Source organism: Scleropages formosus, chromosome 10 (genome assembly GCF_900964775.1).
Source record: "Scleropages formosus chromosome 10, fSclFor1.1, whole genome shotgun sequence".
In the NCBI taxonomy this organism is placed as follows: Eukaryota; Metazoa; Chordata; class Actinopteri; order Osteoglossiformes; family Osteoglossidae; genus Scleropages; species Scleropages formosus.
In genome coordinates, this window is record NC_041815.1 from 3556293 (window position 1) to 3575271 (window position 18979).

Below are 18979 nucleotides of genomic sequence, written 5' to 3' on the forward strand. Positions count from 1 at the left end.
GTGAGTTGGTTTTTGAGAGCTCCCCTCGCATGTATCATGCTGATGACGCGAAGATAGCATTTGTACTATCGTTGCTGAGCGGCCTGGCCCGGCCTGGGCTGTAGCAGGGTGGCGCACGCGTCGGAGGACCACCTATGCTGTTTTGCGTGACAGGTTTGAAGCGATTTCTGACCACCCTCACGCGGGGCGCGCTGCAGGTAACCGTCTCATGCGCCTAAGCCAGGGGAATAGGATGGTGGCTGAGTATACTCTTGAGTTCAGACCCCTCGCAGCCAAGAGTGTATGGAACTCCATTGCCCTCCTCACCTGTTTCTGTAAAGGGCAGAACCCCCGATCCAGGAAGAGCTCACGTACAGGGGTGAGGATTGGGACTTCGACCGGTTTGTGGAGACCGCCATCGACAACCTTGGCAGGACTCGACAGCCCTGGGGAGGCCAGACCATCCACCATGGGTCCTGCCCCGAGGAGGAACCGGAGCCCATGCAGATAGGACCGGGTCAGATTGGGACAGAAGAATGAAGAAGGTGCTTGGTGGGGAAATTGTATCTCTATTGCGGATCCCAGGAGCATCTCCATGCCGCATGCCCGGTTCGACCACCCCAAGGGACCTCCAAAGACACGAAGGTGAGTCCTGGGGAGCACCGGGGACAGTTGAGGTTGCCAGTGAGTATTGCCTGGGGAGGAAGCCGGGTACAGGCAAGTGCCCTAATTGATTCAGGAGCAGCGGGCTGTTTTATGGACTGGGGCTTTGCCAGAGTGCACCATGTCCCTCTTAAGACATGTGAGGTCACCCTGAGAGTGAAAGCCCTCGATGGTCAACCCTTGGGGTCAGAGGTAGTTGATACCCGAACTGTCCCTCTCCTGCTTGAGACAGGAGCCTGTCACCACGAGAAACTTACCTTCTTTCTGATCCGAGCTCCAGACACCCTGATTATTCTAGGATACCCCTGGTTGACATGACCCGGCCTTCAAATGGAGCACCAATGAGCTGGTCTCATGGGGAGAGTCCTGTCACTTGTCTTGCCTCACCCTTCCTTGTCGGGCCACATTGGTGGAAGGGGTAGAGGGCCTCCCCCAGCCGGAGATATCCCCTGACTACGAGGACCTACGAGAAGTCTTCAGCAAAGCCCGCGCCGCTGAACTGCCTCCTCATCGGTCCTGGGATTGCGCCATTGACCCCTTACCAGGTACCACACCACCTCGGGATTGGGTATATCCCCTGTCATTACCGGAACAACAGGCCATGCAGGAGTACATCAGGGAGGCCTTTGCGGCCAGCCTGATCCAGCCTTCTACTTCACCTGCAGCAGCAGAGTTTTTCTTTATCAGTAAGAAGGACGGGGGACTGAGGCCGTGCATAGATTACCGGGGGTTGAACGCTATAACAGTCAAATACCCACACCCTTTGCCTTTGATCACTTCAGCCTTGGAAAGTATTCATGGTTCTACCTGGTTTACTAAATTAGACCTCCGCAGAGCATATAACTTGATTTGGATCCGTGAGGGGGATGAGTAGAAGACGGCCTTCTCCACTACACTAACCCATTATGAGTACAGGGTCATGCCATTTGGCCTAGTTAACGCCCCCTCGGTTTTCCAGGCCTTTCTGAACCACGTGTTGGGGGACTTCATTAATCGCTGTGTCATCTTCTATCTTGACGATATCCTGATTTACTCAAGGACCTGAGAGCCACATATCCATCAGGTCCGGTCGGTCCTCCGGCAACTCTTACAGCACCGTCTGTATGTCAAGGGAGAAAAATGCGAGTTCCATCAACGCCAGATCTCCTTCCTGGGCTACATCCTGAGCCGGGAGGGAATCTCCATGGACCCCAGGAAGGTAGACGCGGTGACATCCTGGCCTCAACCCACCACAGAAAGGGCACTCCAACGCTTCCTTGGCTTCGCCAATTTTTATCGTCGGTTCATAAGAAATTTTAACGCAGTAGCTCCTCCCCTTACTGCATTAATGGCTAGCAAGGATCGAAGACTCCCTTAGAGGGCGGAGGCAGAGAAGGCCTTCCAGGATCTAAAGAAACAGTTCACCTCCGCTCCAGTGCTGAAACAGCCTGAACCTTCCTTGCCGTTTGTGGTGGAGGTCGATGCCTCCTCAGTAGGTGTGGGAGCAGTCCTGTCCCAGAGGCAAGGGGACCCACCGAAGCTATACCCCTGTGCTTTCTTCACCAAGAAGATGGCCCCAGCCGAACGTAATTACGACACTGGGAACAGGGAACTCCTTGCTATTAAACTCGCGCTTGAGGAGTGGCATCACTGATTGGAGGCGCTGTCCATCCCTTTGTGGTACTTACAGATCACAGAAACCTTGAATATCTTGAAATCGCAAAAAGGTTGAATTCCCGACAGGCCCGATGGGCCCTGTTCTTTACCCATTTCAACTTTACTGTATCCTATCGACCAGGTACCAAGAATAGGAAAGCTGATGCCTTATCTCGGATTCATGACCCAAAACCGACGCCCATCAACCTAGAGGGGATCCTGCCTAAGGGATGTGTGGTGGGTCCGGTCCAATGGCAACTCCTCCAAGACATCCAAGAAGCCCAGGATGGTGAGCCAGAACCTCCTGGGAAACCAGCAGGTTGTGTTTATGTTCCCATTTCCTTCCGCGCGACAGTGATGAAATTGGTTCATGAGGCCCTGGAGGCAGGGCATCCCGGGATCCAGAGCACCCTTTCCCTGGTACAGGGATGGTTCTGGTGGCCTTCGGTGTCCGATGACATCCGGGACTTCATCCAGGCCTGCACCACCTGCGCTCAAACCCAGACCGTGCCCGAAAAGGCGGCTGGTCTCCTAGAACCCCTACCTACACCGACCCGACCCTGGATCCATGTAGCACTGGACTTCCTAGTGGACCTGCCGGTCTCCAAGGGTAAGACAGTGATCCTCTCTGTCATAGATCATTTCTCCAAGGCCTGCAGACTGGTGCCCTTTCCAAAGTTGCTCACAGCTCTTGAGGTTGCGGAGATCCTGTTTGAACAAGTATTTAAACTGTACGGACTCCCCGAAGACATTGTTTGAGATCGGGGACCCCAGTTCACCTCTTGGGTGTGGAAGGCCTTTTGGGGATGGCTCGGCGTAATGGTCAGCCTTACATCTGGATACCAACCGCAGGCCAACGGGCAAGCAGAACACCTATATCAGGATGTAGCAAGGTATCTCCGAGCCTACTGTTCCTAAAAGCCGCACAATGGGCTCGCTACCTGGCCTGGGCAGAGTATGCCCACAACTCTGCACCGCATTTGTCCACAGGTATGTCTCCCTTCCAATGTGTTCTAGGCTTCCAGCCTGTCCTGTTCCCTGCAGAAACCTCCCAGAGTCCTGTTCCGGCCGTGGAAACTTGGCACAACGAGAGCGCTCGCATATGGAGGACGGTCCGGTCCTACTTGCTCCGCAGTGCGGAACGCCACAAACGTCAGGCGGACCGGCACCGGTGTACCCTTTCCTTCATACCCGGGCAAAGAGTTTGGCTCTCCACTCGAGATCTTAACCTGAAGGTCCCCTCAAAGAAACTCGGGGCTCGTTACATCGGCCCCTTCAAGATCATGCGACGAGTAACGCCGGTTACCTACCGCCTTCAGTTGCCTCCTGACCTCCAAGTACGCACAACATTCCATGTCTCCCTCCTGAAACCGGTAGGAGTGTCCCTACACCAGCCGCCAGTCGACACCACACAAACTCCTCTGCTACCTCTTGACGGGGACAGAGTCTACGAGGTCCGGGCCCTACTGGATTCCCACCGACGGAGGGGCCGCTTGCAGTATTTGGTAGATTGGGAGGGGTATGGCCCAGAAGGACGCTCGTGGGTAGCCACTTCTGATATCTTGGACCCCAATCTGATTGCTGCCTTTCACAGGGATCATCCAGAGTGCCCGGCCCCTTGCTCCCGGGGGCGCCCGTGGAGGGGGAGGTACTGTCATGTCCCTCGCAGCCAGCACATCGGCGACACCCGCTGTTTCCTAATAGAAACAGCTATAAAGAGGGACACTGAGGAAGCCTGGATGCGGAACCTTGTTTTGCCTCTTTTGTTTCCTCTCGAGCAGTGTCACAGTGAACCTCTTCCGACATCGACCTTTGCCTGTGTATTTCCTGACCACGTTCTTTGTCTAGCCCTCTGTACTACATTTGCTGATCGCCTGACCTACGCCTATCCTACAACTGTGATTTTGGATTCCGTTTTGGCTTTATTAAATATCTGTTTACGAAAGTCTGTACTTGAGTCCGTCCTCGTGAAGCGCAACCATGACACCCTATCTTTTTAACACTGAGGAAATTTAAATCAAAACTATATAACATCAGACCTACTCTGCCCACTCTTTAATTCTTGTTTAGGACCCAGATGCTCAAAATCATGTTGAAAACAGTATTATCCTTTTCCTATTACCTTATTATTTTTTATCGTATTATTATTGATATACTTAACGTGGTGGAGGGGTTTGAGTGCCTGAATGATTTCAGGAGCTATGTTGCCTGGGGCTATATGCTCCTGGTAGGGTCTCCCAAGGCAAACAGGTCCTGGGTGACAGACGAGACGAAGCGCGGTTCAAAACCCCCTTATGACTATTAAATCAAGGTTCTCGTTTACCCCGCCTGGTATGGGGTCACAGGGTCCCCACCCTGGAGCCAGGCCTTGGGGGGGGCTCGCATGCGAGCGCCTGGTGGCAAGGTCTATGCCCATGGGGCCTGGCCGGGCTCAGCCCGGAGCCAAAACGTGGAGCCACTCTTCGGTGGGCTCACCACCTGCCAGAGAGGACGTAAGGGGCCGGTGCGTTGTGATTTGGGCGGTGGTTGGGGCCAAGTGCCCGGCCGACCCAAACCTCGTGCGCCAACTCTGGCTTCTGGGACTTGGAATGTCACCTCATTGGTGGGGAAGAATCCTGAGCTAGTGCAAGAGGTTGAGAGATACCGTCTAGATATAGTTGGGCTCACTTCCACTCACAGCTTGGGTTCTGGAACCACTCTTCTCAACCAAGGGTGGACTCTCCACTATTCTGACGTTGCCCAGGGTGAGAGGCGGAGGGCGGGTGTGGGCTTATTAATAGCCCCCCAGTTCAGCCACCATGTGTTGGAGTCTACCCCGGTGAATGAGAGGGTCGTCTCCCTACGCCTTCGGGTCAGGGAACGGTCTCTCACTGTCGTTTGTGCTTATGCGCCTAGCAGCAGTGTAGAGTACCCGGCCTTCTTGGAGTCCCTGGGGGGCATGCTGGAAAGCGCTCCCACTGGGGACTTTGTCACTCTACTGGGGGACTTTAACGCCCACGTGGGCAGCGACAGTGATACCTGGAGGGGCGTGATTGGGAGGAATGGCCTCCCCGATCTGAACCCAAGTGGTGAGTTGTTATTGGATTTCTGTGCTAGTCACGGTTTGTCCATAACAAACACCATGTTCATGCATAAGGGTGTCCATCAGTGCACTTGGCACCAGGACACCCTAAGTCAGAGGTCGATAATCGACTTTGTAGTCATTTCTTCTGATCTTCGGCTATATGTCTTGGACACCCGGGTGAAGAGAGGGGCTGAGCTGTCAACTGATCACCACCTGGTGGTTAGTTGGATTCCATGGCGGGGGAAAAAGTTGGACAGACCTGGCAGGCCCAAACGCATAGTGAGGGTCTGTTGGGAACGTTTGGCGGAGGCCCCTGTCAGAGAGGTCTTCAACTCCCACCTCCGACAGAGCTTCAACCAGGTCCCGAGGGAGACTGGGGACATTGAGTCCGAATGGACTATGTTCCACACCTCCATTGTCGGGGCGACGGTTCGGAGCTGCGGCCATAAAGTCTCCGGCATCTGTCGCATCGGCAATCCTCGAACACGGTGGTGGACACCGGAGGTAAGGGATGCCGTCAAGCTGAAGAAGGAGTTCTATCGGGCCTGGCTGGCTCATGGGACTCCTGAAGCAGCTGACGGGTACCGGCAAGCCAGACAGAACGCAGCTCTGGCAGTTGCCGCGGCAAAAACTCGGGCTTGGGAGGAGTTCGGCAAGGCCATGGAGGAAGACTTTCGGTCGGCCTCAAAGAGATTCTGGAAAACCGTCCGGCGACTCAGAAGGGGAAGCAGTGTTCCGCAAACACTGTTTACAGTGGAAGTGGTGCGCTGCTGACCTCAACTGAGGATGTCCTCAGGCGGTGGAAGGAGTACTTTGAGGATCTCCTCAATCCCTCCGACATGCCTTCCGTAGAGGAAGCTGAGGCCAGGGAATCGGAGGGGGACTCGTCCATTACCCTGGCTGAAGTTGCTGAGGTAGTCAAAAAACTTCTCGGTGGAAAGGCTCCGGGGGTGGATGAGATCCGCCCCGAGTTTCTCCAGTCTCTGGATGTTGTGGGGCTGTCTTGGCTGACACGCCTCTGCAGCATCGCATGGAGCACGGGAACGGTGCATCTGGACTGGCAGACCAGGGTGGTGGTCCCTCTTTTTAAGAAGGGGGACTGGAGATTGTGTTCCAGCTATACGGGGATCACACTTCTTAGCATCCCTGGGAAAGTCTATGCCGGGGTACTGGAGAGGAGAATCCAACCGACAGTCGAACCTCGGATACAGGAGGAGCAATGCGATTTTCGCCCTGGCTGTGGAACACTGGACCAGCTCTATACCCTCACTAGGGTGTTGGAGGGTTCATGGGAGTTTACCCAACCAGTCCATATGTGTTTTGTGGACCTGGAGAAGGCATTCGACATTTCCCTCATGGCATCCTGTGGGAGGTACTTCAGGATTATGGGGTTCGGGGCTCGTTGCTACGGGCTGTTCGTTCCCTGTATGACCGGAGCAGGAGCTTGGTTCGCATTGCCAGCAGTAAGTCAGACCTGTTCCCGGTGCATGTTGGACTCCACCAGGGCTGCCCTTTGTCACCGATTCTGTTCATTATCTTCACAGACAGAATTTCTAGGCACAGCCAGGGAATGAAGGGTGTCTGCTTTGGTGGCCGTAGGATCTTGTCTCTGCGTTTTGCGGACGATGTGGTCCTGTTGGCTTCATCAAATTAAGACTTACGGCGTGCACTGGAGAGGTTTGCAGCCGAGTGCAAAGCGGCAGGGATGAGAATCAGCACCTCCAAATCCGAGGCCATGGTTCTCAGTCGGAAAAAGGTGGATTGCCCCCTCCGGGTTAGGGGGGAGTTGCTCCCTCAAGTGGAGGAGTTTAAGTATCTCGGGGTCTTGTTCACGAGTGAGGGAAAAATGGAGCGGCAGTTTGACAGACAGATCAGTGCAGCATCCGCAGTAATGCGGTCATTGTAGCGGTCTGTTGTGGTGAAGAAGGAGCTGAGTCGTAAGGCGAAGCTCTCAATTTACCGGTCGATCAACATTCTTACCCTCACCTATGGTCATGAACTTTGGATCATGACCGAAAGAATGAGATCGCGGATACAAGTGGCAGAAATGAGTTTCCTCCGCAGAGTGGCTGGGCGCACCCTTATGGATAGGGTGAGGAGCTCAGTCACCCGGGAGGAGCTCGGAGTAGAGCCGCTGCTCCTCCACATCGAGAGGAACCAGTTGAGGTGGCTCGGGCACCTGTTCCGGATGCCTTCTGGACACCTCCCTGGTGAGGTGTTCCGGGCATGTCCCACTGGGAGGAGGCCTCAGAGCAGACCCAGGACACGTTGGAGAGACTACGTCTCCCAGCTGGCCTGGGAACGCCCTGGGGTTCCCCCAGAGGAGCTGGAGGAGGTGTGCGGGGAGAGGGAAGTCTGGGGGCTCTGCTTGGACTACTGCCCCCGCGACCCAGTCCTGGATAAGCGGAGGAAGATGGATGGATGGATGGGTCGAAAATAAAGTCATTTTTCTATGTGATCATAATATTTGTTTGCATTTACTTGCACAGCAGACACTTCTCTTCAAAGCTATATACAATAATAATTAATCTTTAATTTTGCTAACACATTTGTCTTTGAATGCTAGATACACTGCAATAAACTCTGTGCAATTGTCTACAGATTTGTGGAAATTGTGCAGTCCAGAGACATGCTGTTCAGGTTCCCCTATAGTGTGTGAATGACACAGAGAGAGTTTGTGTGTTCCATTGATGCATGGATGAGTGACCCATTGTAAGTTATGTATCTAGCAGTGTAAGTCACCTTGGTGAATAAGGTATGTAGGCTGATAACACTACATAGTAACCATTGTAAGTTGTTCTGGAGAAAAGCATCTGCTAAGTGAATAATGTAAATATAAATAAATGTAAATGTAAATGTAGCAGTGTAGTGTATCACACTGATTCTTTCCCTCTCTTTCCATATAAAGGATAAGGCAGGATTTGGCATGTTTGTTCTGTAATGGATAATTCAAAGCGACGGGTTCACAAAGTGTTCTTAGTCATATATACAGTACAAAATATACAAGTGAAGGTACTTGGTTTAACGAATGTAACTTGGGGTACAGTTATTTTTGCATCTGCACTACTTCCATTTTTGTACTACTCACATGATTTCCTCCAAACCAACGTATGGATCTGGTAAGTACACATCTATTATGTCAGATAAAAAAGACTGGTTCTTATTTAATAATTTTGTGCTAAAACTAAGAGATGCAAGGGGTTCACATATTTTCAAGCAGCACTGTACATACACACATTTAAATGTTCATGGGGGTATGGTGCTGCAGCAGGTAATAGTAATGCCTCGGCACTCCTGGGCTGCGGTTTCAGATCTGGGGTTCATATTAGGTTTTATCTGGGTGGGGTTTTGTGTGCATCCTCCCAGAGTCTAAACTCATGCAGTGAACAAGACAGCAGTGAACCACTTCCATGCCCTTTCATATCACAAAATTAATGTATGTGTTTGCCAAGAATCAGCTTCAACCCATTTGCTGTAGTTCACTTCTTGAATAATGTAAAGAACACAATCCAGTTGTATAGAACTTGTAATTTCATATTGTGAAGCAGTTTCTTAAAGTGTGTGATAACACTAAGGCTTAGTGACAGCAGGCTTCATTGTCTTGTAAATGAATTTTCAGCCCTGCATCTGCTTTTTGTTCACTAAGGTAAATATAGAGCTCTATATTCCTTACTTCTAGCTGAAAGCAGTTGGCTTTGTAAGGGGACTATGGTGTTGAGAGTGGTGCAAGTCATGGTTAAGTATCTTACTCGAGGGTATTACAGAAGGAGTGAAGATTGAAACTAGAGATCTTCAGATAGGAAGTAAACAGCCCAAACCATTTCACAGTCCTGTTGCCCTCTGAAATGCACTCTCATTGCAGGTGGTTTTTTTAATTATCATGGTAATTCTCAAATGCCATGAATCCCTTAAGATTAGTTGTGCATTATGCAAATAATAATGTGAGGTAGGAATCAGAGAGCTCAAATCCTTGATGCTATACATCCCAGCATTTAAATATTGGTTAATACACAGCAAGCCTCAAAGAACAGCTCAGGGTGTGCGTTGTTTTGTGCCTGTGGCAGATTGTTAGAGCAGGTAAGAACGATACTTCGAAGGCAGATGAAAAAATGATCCCATGTATTAATAGGACAAGAGAAAGGAGCAATTTCACTGTAATTGAAAAAATTTCACATTCTGAAATTGTTGTAATCAAATACAATCAATTGAATCGATGATAAAATGACAGATATCAATTGCACAATTGTTTTATAAATAATCCTCATGTATACATCTGTCAATATGGCTGAATTGTTTGTCACAAAAGGGGGTGCGGTGGCGCAGTGGGTTGGACCACAGTCCTGCTCTCCAGTGGGTCTGGGGTTCGAGTCCCGCTTGGGGTGCCTTGCGGCGGACTGGCGTCCCGTCCTGGGTGTGTCCCCTCCCCCTCCGGCCTTACGCCCTGTGTTGCCGGGTAGGCTCCGGTTCCCCGTGACCCCGTATGGGACAAGCGGTTCTGAAAATGTGTGTGTGTGTGTGTGTGTTGAATGAAATGTTTCAGCATTTTAAATTAATGTTTTTTTTCCTCTTTTCTTGATGCTTTGCAGTCAGCGTTGCTTTTGGTTTGTCATGCCGTACACCAATGCAAGTACCATAACCGAGTTTTTGTTGATGGGGTTCCCTGGACTCCAATCCTGGTACTATGGGCCAGTGGCAGGACTTTTCCTTGTTGTCTATCTGGCCATTTTATCAGGGAATGGGCTCCTTTTAGTTTTTGTGGGCACTGAGAGAAGTCTTCAAAAACCTACATACCTCATATTTTGTAATCTGGCCATTTCAGACATTGCCTTTGCTACCACTACTTTGCCCAAAGCCATTGCCCGATATTGGGTAGAAGACCAAATCATCTCTTTTAATGGCTGTTTCCTTCAGATGTTTATGGTCCATTTGTTGGGATCAATCAATTCTTTTCTTCTCATGATAATGGCTCTTGATCGTTACATAGCCATATGCAGTCCCCTTAGATACCAGACACTGATTAAAAACTCTTCAGTACTGATCTTGTGTGGCCTCTCCTGGCTTATACCATCAATCTGGATGATTATTATTGTTGTACAGGCCTACTTTCTTTCATACTGCAACTCTAACAAAATTTTCCAGTGTTACTGTGATCATATTGGAATAGTGGGACTAGCATGTGAAAATACTTGGAAGGTCCAAACTGTAGCATATGTTGCAGCCATGACTCTATTGTTAGGTCCACTCACATTTATATTATTTTCTTACATTTCCATTATTATCACTGTAATGAAAATAGCACATTTGGAGGGTAGATACAAAACCTTCTCTACTTGTAGTCCTCAGCTTTTTGTCATATGCCTCTATTATGTCCCCCGTTGTTTTAATTATCTGGCCAACCGCGTTGGCTTCAACTTCAGTGCAGAAGTACGGATTGTTATGATCCTGCTTTACAGCCTCTTTCCCCCAGTGGTCAACCTTTTGATATATTGCTTCAGAACTAAAGAAATTAAGGAGTTATTGAGCAAAAAGTTTAAAGCAAGAAGGATAGGGTTTTGAGTAGGCTGTAGCTATAACTAGCAAACTTAAGGACTTATAAATAAGTCTGGCTCAAAGTAAGGCTCTCGGTTACATAACTGTGAAGTGAAAAAGGTTATTCCAAAACAGCATAGTCTAGTCCTAACACAGCACAGAATGATTTTTAATTATTAACTACTCCATCTCTACTCCAGGTCGATCCCTCTTCCTGAGATTTTGGTGGTCTGGAGTCTATCTTAGAAACCGACTGTCTCTACGCCACTCCTCTGCATTGCCTATATATTGTATTGAGGTCAGGTGATAGAAGGTGACAATGTTCAATCCAGATTGTGGGTGTGTTGTTTTTAGTAAATTGTAGAAAAGGTAACTTACCTAAATCAATGGCAATTTTCAAAAGGTTGGGACAGATGTTCTACAGAAAGAAAAAAAAAAAAAAACTGACAGTGTATAATGCAATTGTTTTAACACACTTTTAACAGAGTTTCAAACAAAATGTATTTTCATCATTGATTATAATGTGAATGGAATTAGATTACATTTTCCCATCATCATCACTGCTGTTTTGCCATCAGTTTTTTCAGTCTTTTAAAGTTTTACTCACTTATTTAACTGGATGTCAAATGTAGCATTTCAGGTTGAGTACCTTGCTCAAGAAAGAACTTTCTGTAGTACAGCTGAGAAATTTACACACACACACACACACACACACACACACACACACACACAGTCTGAACTGCTTGTCCCATACGGGGCCGCGGGGAGCCGGAGCCTAACCCAACAACACAGGGCAAAAGGCCAGAGAGGGAGGGGACACACCCAGGACCGGACGCCAGTCCATCGCAAGGCACCCTAAGCAGGACTCGAGCCCCAGACCCACCGGAGAGCAGGCCCTGGTCCAACCCACTGCACCACCACACCCCAGCAAGAAATTTACTTTACGCTAGTTAACTCTAGGGAAAAAAAAAAAGCAACTGTACAATGAGGTCAAATCATTAACAGATTTGGAAAGGCATAAATTAAGGAACAAAATTTTCTGTCCTCATTGTGCTGTTCCTTTAATAAAACCAACAAAGCCATGTACCAGCCAATTATTTTGCGTTTTCCACTTTCTGTCAGATCTATTTTTCTACACTATTCAGTTTCTTTACTAACTGAATCTCACAACAAGCACAACTAAAAAAATCTTTCTATTGCTCTGCTCTCATGTTCCACCATATATTGTTTTTTTTAACAAAACATCAATATACATTCCATATAATAACTTCCTTACATCTGAAATTAATGTAAATAAAGAAAATGCTTCAAAATTAAAAATATAAAAATGTGAAGAGGTGCAATAAAAATTTGAAATTTATTACATTTTGGTTACTAAGACATTGAAAGACAGATTGTTCTAGCTACAGTGGTGCTAATTTACAGACCAAATGCGCATACAAATAAATATACTTTATATATAAAATGTAAGCTGTATAGTATGTTGCAATGTGAAATGTAAAATGGCAAGCTGAAAAACACTTGAGAAGTATCTCAGTTTCTCTAGTCTTTATATATAACCATGAATAATCATCATCAGAAGAAACAACCCAGCTCAAATGGCTTCTGTCCATCAAATTTGACCTATTTGCTTGTATTACACAATATAAACAACTGTTTTACTTACTTTTTAATGAGTGAATCAATGAATAAGCTTTATTGCCAAGCATGTTTACACATACAAGGAATTTGTCTTGGTGACAGGAACTTCCACAGCACAGACAGAATGACAGTGACAAGACACAGATAATAAAAGTAGAGTGGGCTAATAAAAGATTAAAAGATATATATATAGTGGCTGGATAGTGTAGCGGTAAGATCGCAGCCTTTCACATAGGAAACTGGGGTTTGAATCCTGGTCATGGCCCCCCTACCTACAGTGGGGGGGTCCTTAGGCAACACCTCCTTATGCTTGGCTCTGCCTACTTTGGATATGAGAGTGAAACAAACAAAGAGAGTCATGCTGGCTCAGATGTTGGGGAACCAGGACATACTGATGATAAGTGGGCTCCTGGACAAGAGATGAGAATAGGGAACTGTTATGGCTGATTACCAAGACCAAGTGAAGTACCTACTGAAAGTCTACTAGAAGATGTGAATGCAGCACTATGAACAATCCCTACTGTGACCATCACTGACACCAACCAGCTGATGTACAACAGAGATGCTTGTATACAAGATGAATACCAAGCATAAGAAGCAGTATCCTCCATGGAAAAGAAGGCTAGAGGCCAAGATCAAGGCAGAATGAAGGGAAGTTAAGCAGCTATCAGAACTGCAGAAAGGTGTGATGAAGACCCTGCCTAAGAAGTACAGCAAGCTGTCTATACCTGAGGCCTTAGAAACTGCCAAGCAAAGACTCACAGCTAACTGCCTGAAGAGGTACACAAGAGAGATAGAGGGCAGAAGAATAAACCAGATGTTCTCCACAGAACCATCCAAAGTGTACTCTCAGTGGCAGGGTAATAACATGAGAGTGGACCCACCAAGGTTGGAGACTGAGCAATACTGTAAAAACATATGGGAGAAGGAGGCATCACACAACAACAAAGCCCAGTGGTTAGTGGATCTAAGAGCAGACCATAGCAACCTCCCTGAACAGGATCCAGTAACCATCACAGTGGCAGACATCCAAGAAAGAGTCTCAAGTATGAAGAACTGGACAGCACCAGGCCCTGATGTGATCCATGTCTTTTGGCTAAAGAAGCTAACTGCACTCCATGAGCGCCTGGCAACACAAATGAACCAGCTGCTAATAGATGGGACCCACCCTGAATGGTTAACAGAAGGCCGGACAGTCGTGATCCTGAAGGACCCCCAGAAAGCAGCAGTCCCATCCAGCTATCGCCTGATAACCTGCCTCTGCACAACATGGAAGCTGCTCTCAGGTATCATAGTGGCTAAGATGAACAGGTATATGGCTCAATACATGAGTGAGGCCCAGAAAGGAATTGGTAGAAACACCACAGGAGCAAAACACCAGCTACTGGTAGACAGAACAGTCACTTGAGACAGCAAGACCAGACAGACCAACCTGTGCACCGCCTGGATTGACTACAAGAAAGCCTATGTCTCGATGCCTCACTCATGGATCCTGGAATGCTTAGAACTATACAAGATCAACAGGACACTAAGAGCCTTCATCAGGAACTCAAGGGGGCAGTGGAAAACAACCCTAGAGGCCAACTCCAAGCAAATTGCGCAAGTCACCATCAAGTGCGGCATCTACCAAGGAGATGCATTGTCCCCACTGCTGTTCTGCATAGGCCTGAACCCCCTCAGCCAGATCATCACCAAGACTGGCTATGGATACCGACTACGGAATGGAGTAAACATCAGTCACCTCCTCTACATGGATGACATCAAGCTGTATGCCAAGAGTGAACGAGACATCGATTCCCTGATCCACACCACCAGGATCTACAGCAATGACATCGGAATGTCATTCGGGCTGGATAAGTGTAGCCGGATGGTAACAAAGAGAGAGAAGGTAGTCAGAACTGAGGGGATTGTACTACCAGAAGGCAACATAGCAGATGTTGAGGACAGCTACAAGTACCTTGGAATCCCGCAGGCGCATGGGAATCATGAAGAGGCCGCAAGGAAAGCAGCAACCGCCAAATACCTGCAGAGAGTAAGGCAAGTCCTGAGAAGTCAGCTGAATGGAAAGAACAAGGTCCGGGCTATCAACACCTACGCCCTGCCGGTCATCAGATACCCCGCTGGCATAATAAGCTGGCCAAAAAAGGAGATAGAAGCCACTGACATCAAGACAAGGAAGCTCCTGACAATGCATGGAGGGTTTCACCCCAATTCCAGCACCCTGAGGCTGTACGCTAAGCGGAAAGAAGGAGGCCGAGGACTAGTGAGCGTCAGAGCCACTATCCAGGATGAAACAACAAAGATCCTTGACTACATCAGGACGATGGCCCCGACTGATGAGATACTTAGTGAATACCTCAGGCAGCAGAAACCCGGGAAGGAGGACGAGGAAGAACAGGAACCATCATGGAAGGACAAACCCCTACACGGTATGTACCACCGGCAGATTGAAGAAGTGGCTGATATCGAAAAATTGTACCAGTGGCTGGACAAAGCTGGACTGAAAGACAGCACAGAGGCACTAATCATAGCAGCACAGGAACAAGCTCTAAGTACAAGATCAATAGAGGCTGGGGTCTACCACACCAGGCAGGACCCCAGGTGCAGGCTGTGCAAAGATGCCCCTGAGACAATCCAGCACATAACAGCAGGGTGTAAGATGCTAGCAGGCAAGGCATACATGGAACGCCATAACCAAGTGGCTGGCATAGTGTACAGGAACATCTGTGCCGAGTATGGGCTGGAAGTCCCAAGATCAAAGTGGGATACGCCCCCAAGGGTGGTCGAGAATGACCAAGCTAAGATCCTGTGGGACTTCCAGATCCAGACTGACAAACTGGTAATGGCTAACCAACCGGACATAGCAGTGGTGGACAAACAGAGGAAGAAAGCCGTAGTGATAGATGTCGCCATCCCAAGCGATGGCAACATCAGAAAGAAAGAACATGAGAAGCTTGAGAAATACCAAGGACTGAGAGAGGAGCTGGAAAAGATGTGGAAGGTGAAGGCAACAGTGGTCCCCGTGGTAATCGGAACACTTGGGGCTGTGACCCCTAAGCTGGGAGAGTGGCTCCAGCAGATCCCGGGAACAACATTCGAGATTTCTGTCCAGAAGAGCGCGGTCCTAGGAACAGCTAAGATACTGCGCAGAACCCTCAAGCTCCCAGGCCTCTGGTAGAGGACCCGAGTTTGAAGGAGTAAGACCGCCCGCTAAAAGGGGGCGAGTGGGGAGACTTTTTTTTATATATATAGCGAGAGAGAGAGTATAAAGTAGACAATATACAAAATAGACACTAGACATTATATGTTTGTACAGGTATGTTATATACAATGCAAGGGAAAGTAAATAAGAGATATGATGTGAAAAATAAATATAAATAGTGTTGTTTATTGCACCAGCTTACTCCCTAGGGGGCATTTAGCTGTTCATGAGGTAGATGGCCTGAGGAAAGAAACTTTTTCTGTGCCTGGCTGTCCTGGTGCTCAGTGCCCTGTAGCGCCGGCCAGACGGCAAAAGTTCAAAGAGTAAGTGGCCTGGGTGCGAAGGGTCTAGAATGATTTTGCTAGCCATTTTTCTCACTCTACACGAGTACAATTCCTGGAGAGCAGGGTGGGGTGTGCTGATGATTTCTCCAGCCGTCCGGACTATCCCCTGTAATCTTCTGAGGTCTAATTTTGTAGCTGAGCAGAACCAGACAGTTATAGAGGTGCAGAGGACAGACTTCATGCTAACAAAAAATAAAATGCTGATAATATCAATATTAACTAATTAACCAATATTATTGGTACACAGTTCCACTTGGATTAATTCAGAACATTGATAAAGCAATTTTGCCAGAGCTACTTTTAAGACATTGCTTGGATATTAATTTTTTCAAGATGTGTGCATGGAATATACAAAACACCATTCTTTACCTTCACTGCCTGTTGATGCATATGTTGTTTGTTTATAATAACTTCCTATTGCTTATAACTTCAGATGCCCCACACACACACACACACACTCTCAGAACCGCTTGTCCCATACGGGGTCGCAGAGCCTACCCGGTAACACAGGGCGTAAGACCAGAGGGGGAGGGGACACACCCAGAACGGGACGCCAGTCCGTCGCAAGGCACCCCAAGCGGGACTCGAACCCCAGACCCACCGGAAAGCAGGACTGTGGTCCACGCCACCACGCCACCACACCCCCACTTCAGATGCCCCACTTTTTTGAAATTACTGGCTTCCTTGTCATACAGTACAGAGATTAGCTATACTGCTGCATTATGGAATTTTCATGGCCCTAAATCAAATCTGCAAAGAGTAAAGCAAACAAGTGAGTTAATGGTGAATCTAAGTGGACAGTTTACTAACGATGAAAAAAGGTAAAATCTGGTGGTATGGCCTCTACAAGTGGCTACTGATGCAGTCTTTGAGGGCCATAAGGACAACCCTTTCAAATAGATTCCAAAATATCAAAAAGGTCCCTGTGAAAATCTGAAACAGGGACCTAATATGTCATGGGTGAGCATCCAAGATCACTCCTATGGTCCATATCCATCCCAGTGAACTATTTAAGCCCCTTGAAAGTTAGCACCATTCTATGGATTTCAGAAGATGATGACCAACTGCCATGATGGATGCTTTTCTCCAAAGTGACTTCCGGTGAACTCTGTGTAGTATCAGCCAACACACCTTATTCACCAAGGCAACTTACACTGCTAGATATATTACTTATAATGGATCACTCATCCGTACATCAGTGGTTCACTCTTTCTCTGAAATGAAGGGTACAGCGCATACAATGTAAGCAAGATATGAAGTGGTTCAAACTCTTTATAAGTCAGCAAAAGGGTGTGAGGCAGTGTCCACAGTGAAGAGTTGAACAGTGTCAGCTGAGACAATGTTTAAGAAATGATGGAATCCGTGTTTCATGTATCCTGAATGTTTTGTTAGATGGTGCGCTTAGATGTTGTGTATCATGTAATATGTACTGCTTAGTTGCACCTGCTGATATTGTTGACAATTTCATCTGCTTGAAATGTGTGACAAATAGTGACTTGGTGTGGGAAGAATGTGATTTAGAAAGGTGAATTAAAAATTCATTTCTATTTGAGAGATGGAGACTTTGCTGGACTCAATGTGTCCTGTTGCCTCTGGTGTTGAACTCTGTCAGTTACAGCCCCCAGTACAGTTAATGAGAAACTGGGTACCCTGAACTGGTCTCATTGTGACTGGATTACTGTAAGAAGGAAGGTGAGTAAAGCTAAACCTAAACCATAGGTTTCTGGTTCTCCTGTCTGAACCCAAAAAAGATATTTGGCTCTTAGCAGTTTTTCCTGCTGAGCTTGCTGATAGGAATGTGCTTATTTTTGGAGATTTGGCTGTTCAGGGGCTTGGGAATCAAAGTGTTAATGTGGTTTTCTACATGCACCTGTGTCTGATATTAAGGCTTGTGTCCATTCCTTAGTTGAAAATGCAGTGTCAGCTCTAATGGTACATATTGGCAGTAATGATCTGTTACCAGCAGTCTGAGGTGTTGGAGTTGCTTTTTGTGTAATAAAGCAGAAGGAAGTGTCATATTCTACATTTACATTTACATTTATTCACTTAGCAGACGTTTTTCTCCAAAGCGACTTACACTGGATAATATGCAGTGTTACTAGCCCACACACCTTATTCACCAAGGTGACTTACACTGCTAGATACGCTACTTACAATGGGTCACTCATCCATACATCAGTGGAACACACTCTCTCTGTGTCACTCACATACTATTCTAATAGTCTGGTCTTTTACTGAGACTGTTCATGAAGGACAATCTACAGTAGATTGATGTTCTTTAACAAATGGTTGGAAAGGTGGTATTGCTCTAATTGCATATTCTTTGTTAACTGGGATGACTTTTGGGAAAGGCCTGGGTTTTTCAGGCATGATGGTGTAACACCCCAACTGGAGGGGTTTGTCTGTACTGTCCTAGAACTTGGCCTGTAAGGTGCAGGATTGACTTTTGGGCCTTAGTACTACAAATGGAAGTGGTAATTGCAGCCAAAAAACAAACCATAAAACCACGGTGCTTAACTAGGTTTGGCGATTGGTCCACTCATGACAGTAAGGTAAACATAAATTTAAAAAATACACTCAACTTAGCACTGCTGCCAAACAATAGTCTAAAATACTGACTGTTAAATATCCAGTTAAGAAAAGCTGCTTTGGTTAACGATCTAATAGGTTACAAGTCCAGTCTTTCTTAATGAAACATGACTCAGTAAGTCCAACAATTCTGCTAATGGAAGTCGCTCTAGACGGGTGTAACTTCCCTAAATCTCACCATCTACCTCGTGGAGGAGTCGGCATTCTTAATGGATTACAAATAACTCCCATAAATTGTGATAATTTTGCGTAATTACTAGTTGTACTTCTAGGTTTGAAGGCAAAATGTAATATCCACCGTACTCCTTAATGTATTTAGTAACTTTATAGGCA

General features: G+C 47.4%; 1 protein-coding gene across 1 annotated transcript; it reads left to right on the forward strand.

Moving 5' to 3' along the window:
- The first annotated feature begins 9949 nt into the window (after positions 1 to 9949).
- LOC114911612 (olfactory receptor 2AT4-like) lies at positions 9950 to 10897 on the forward strand. Its single transcript, XM_029255518.1, has one exon. It carries the CDS (start codon positions 9950 to 9952, stop codon positions 10895 to 10897), a length of 948 nt encoding a protein of 315 aa, XP_029111351.1.
- Positions 10898 to 18979: the final 8082 nt, after the last annotated feature.

Bases quoted from the DNA above. Each gene is read 5' to 3' on its own strand.
- LOC114911612 (XM_029255518.1), top strand. From the start codon at position 9,950: ATGCCGTACACCAATGCAAGTACCATAACCGAGTTTTTGTTGATGGGG.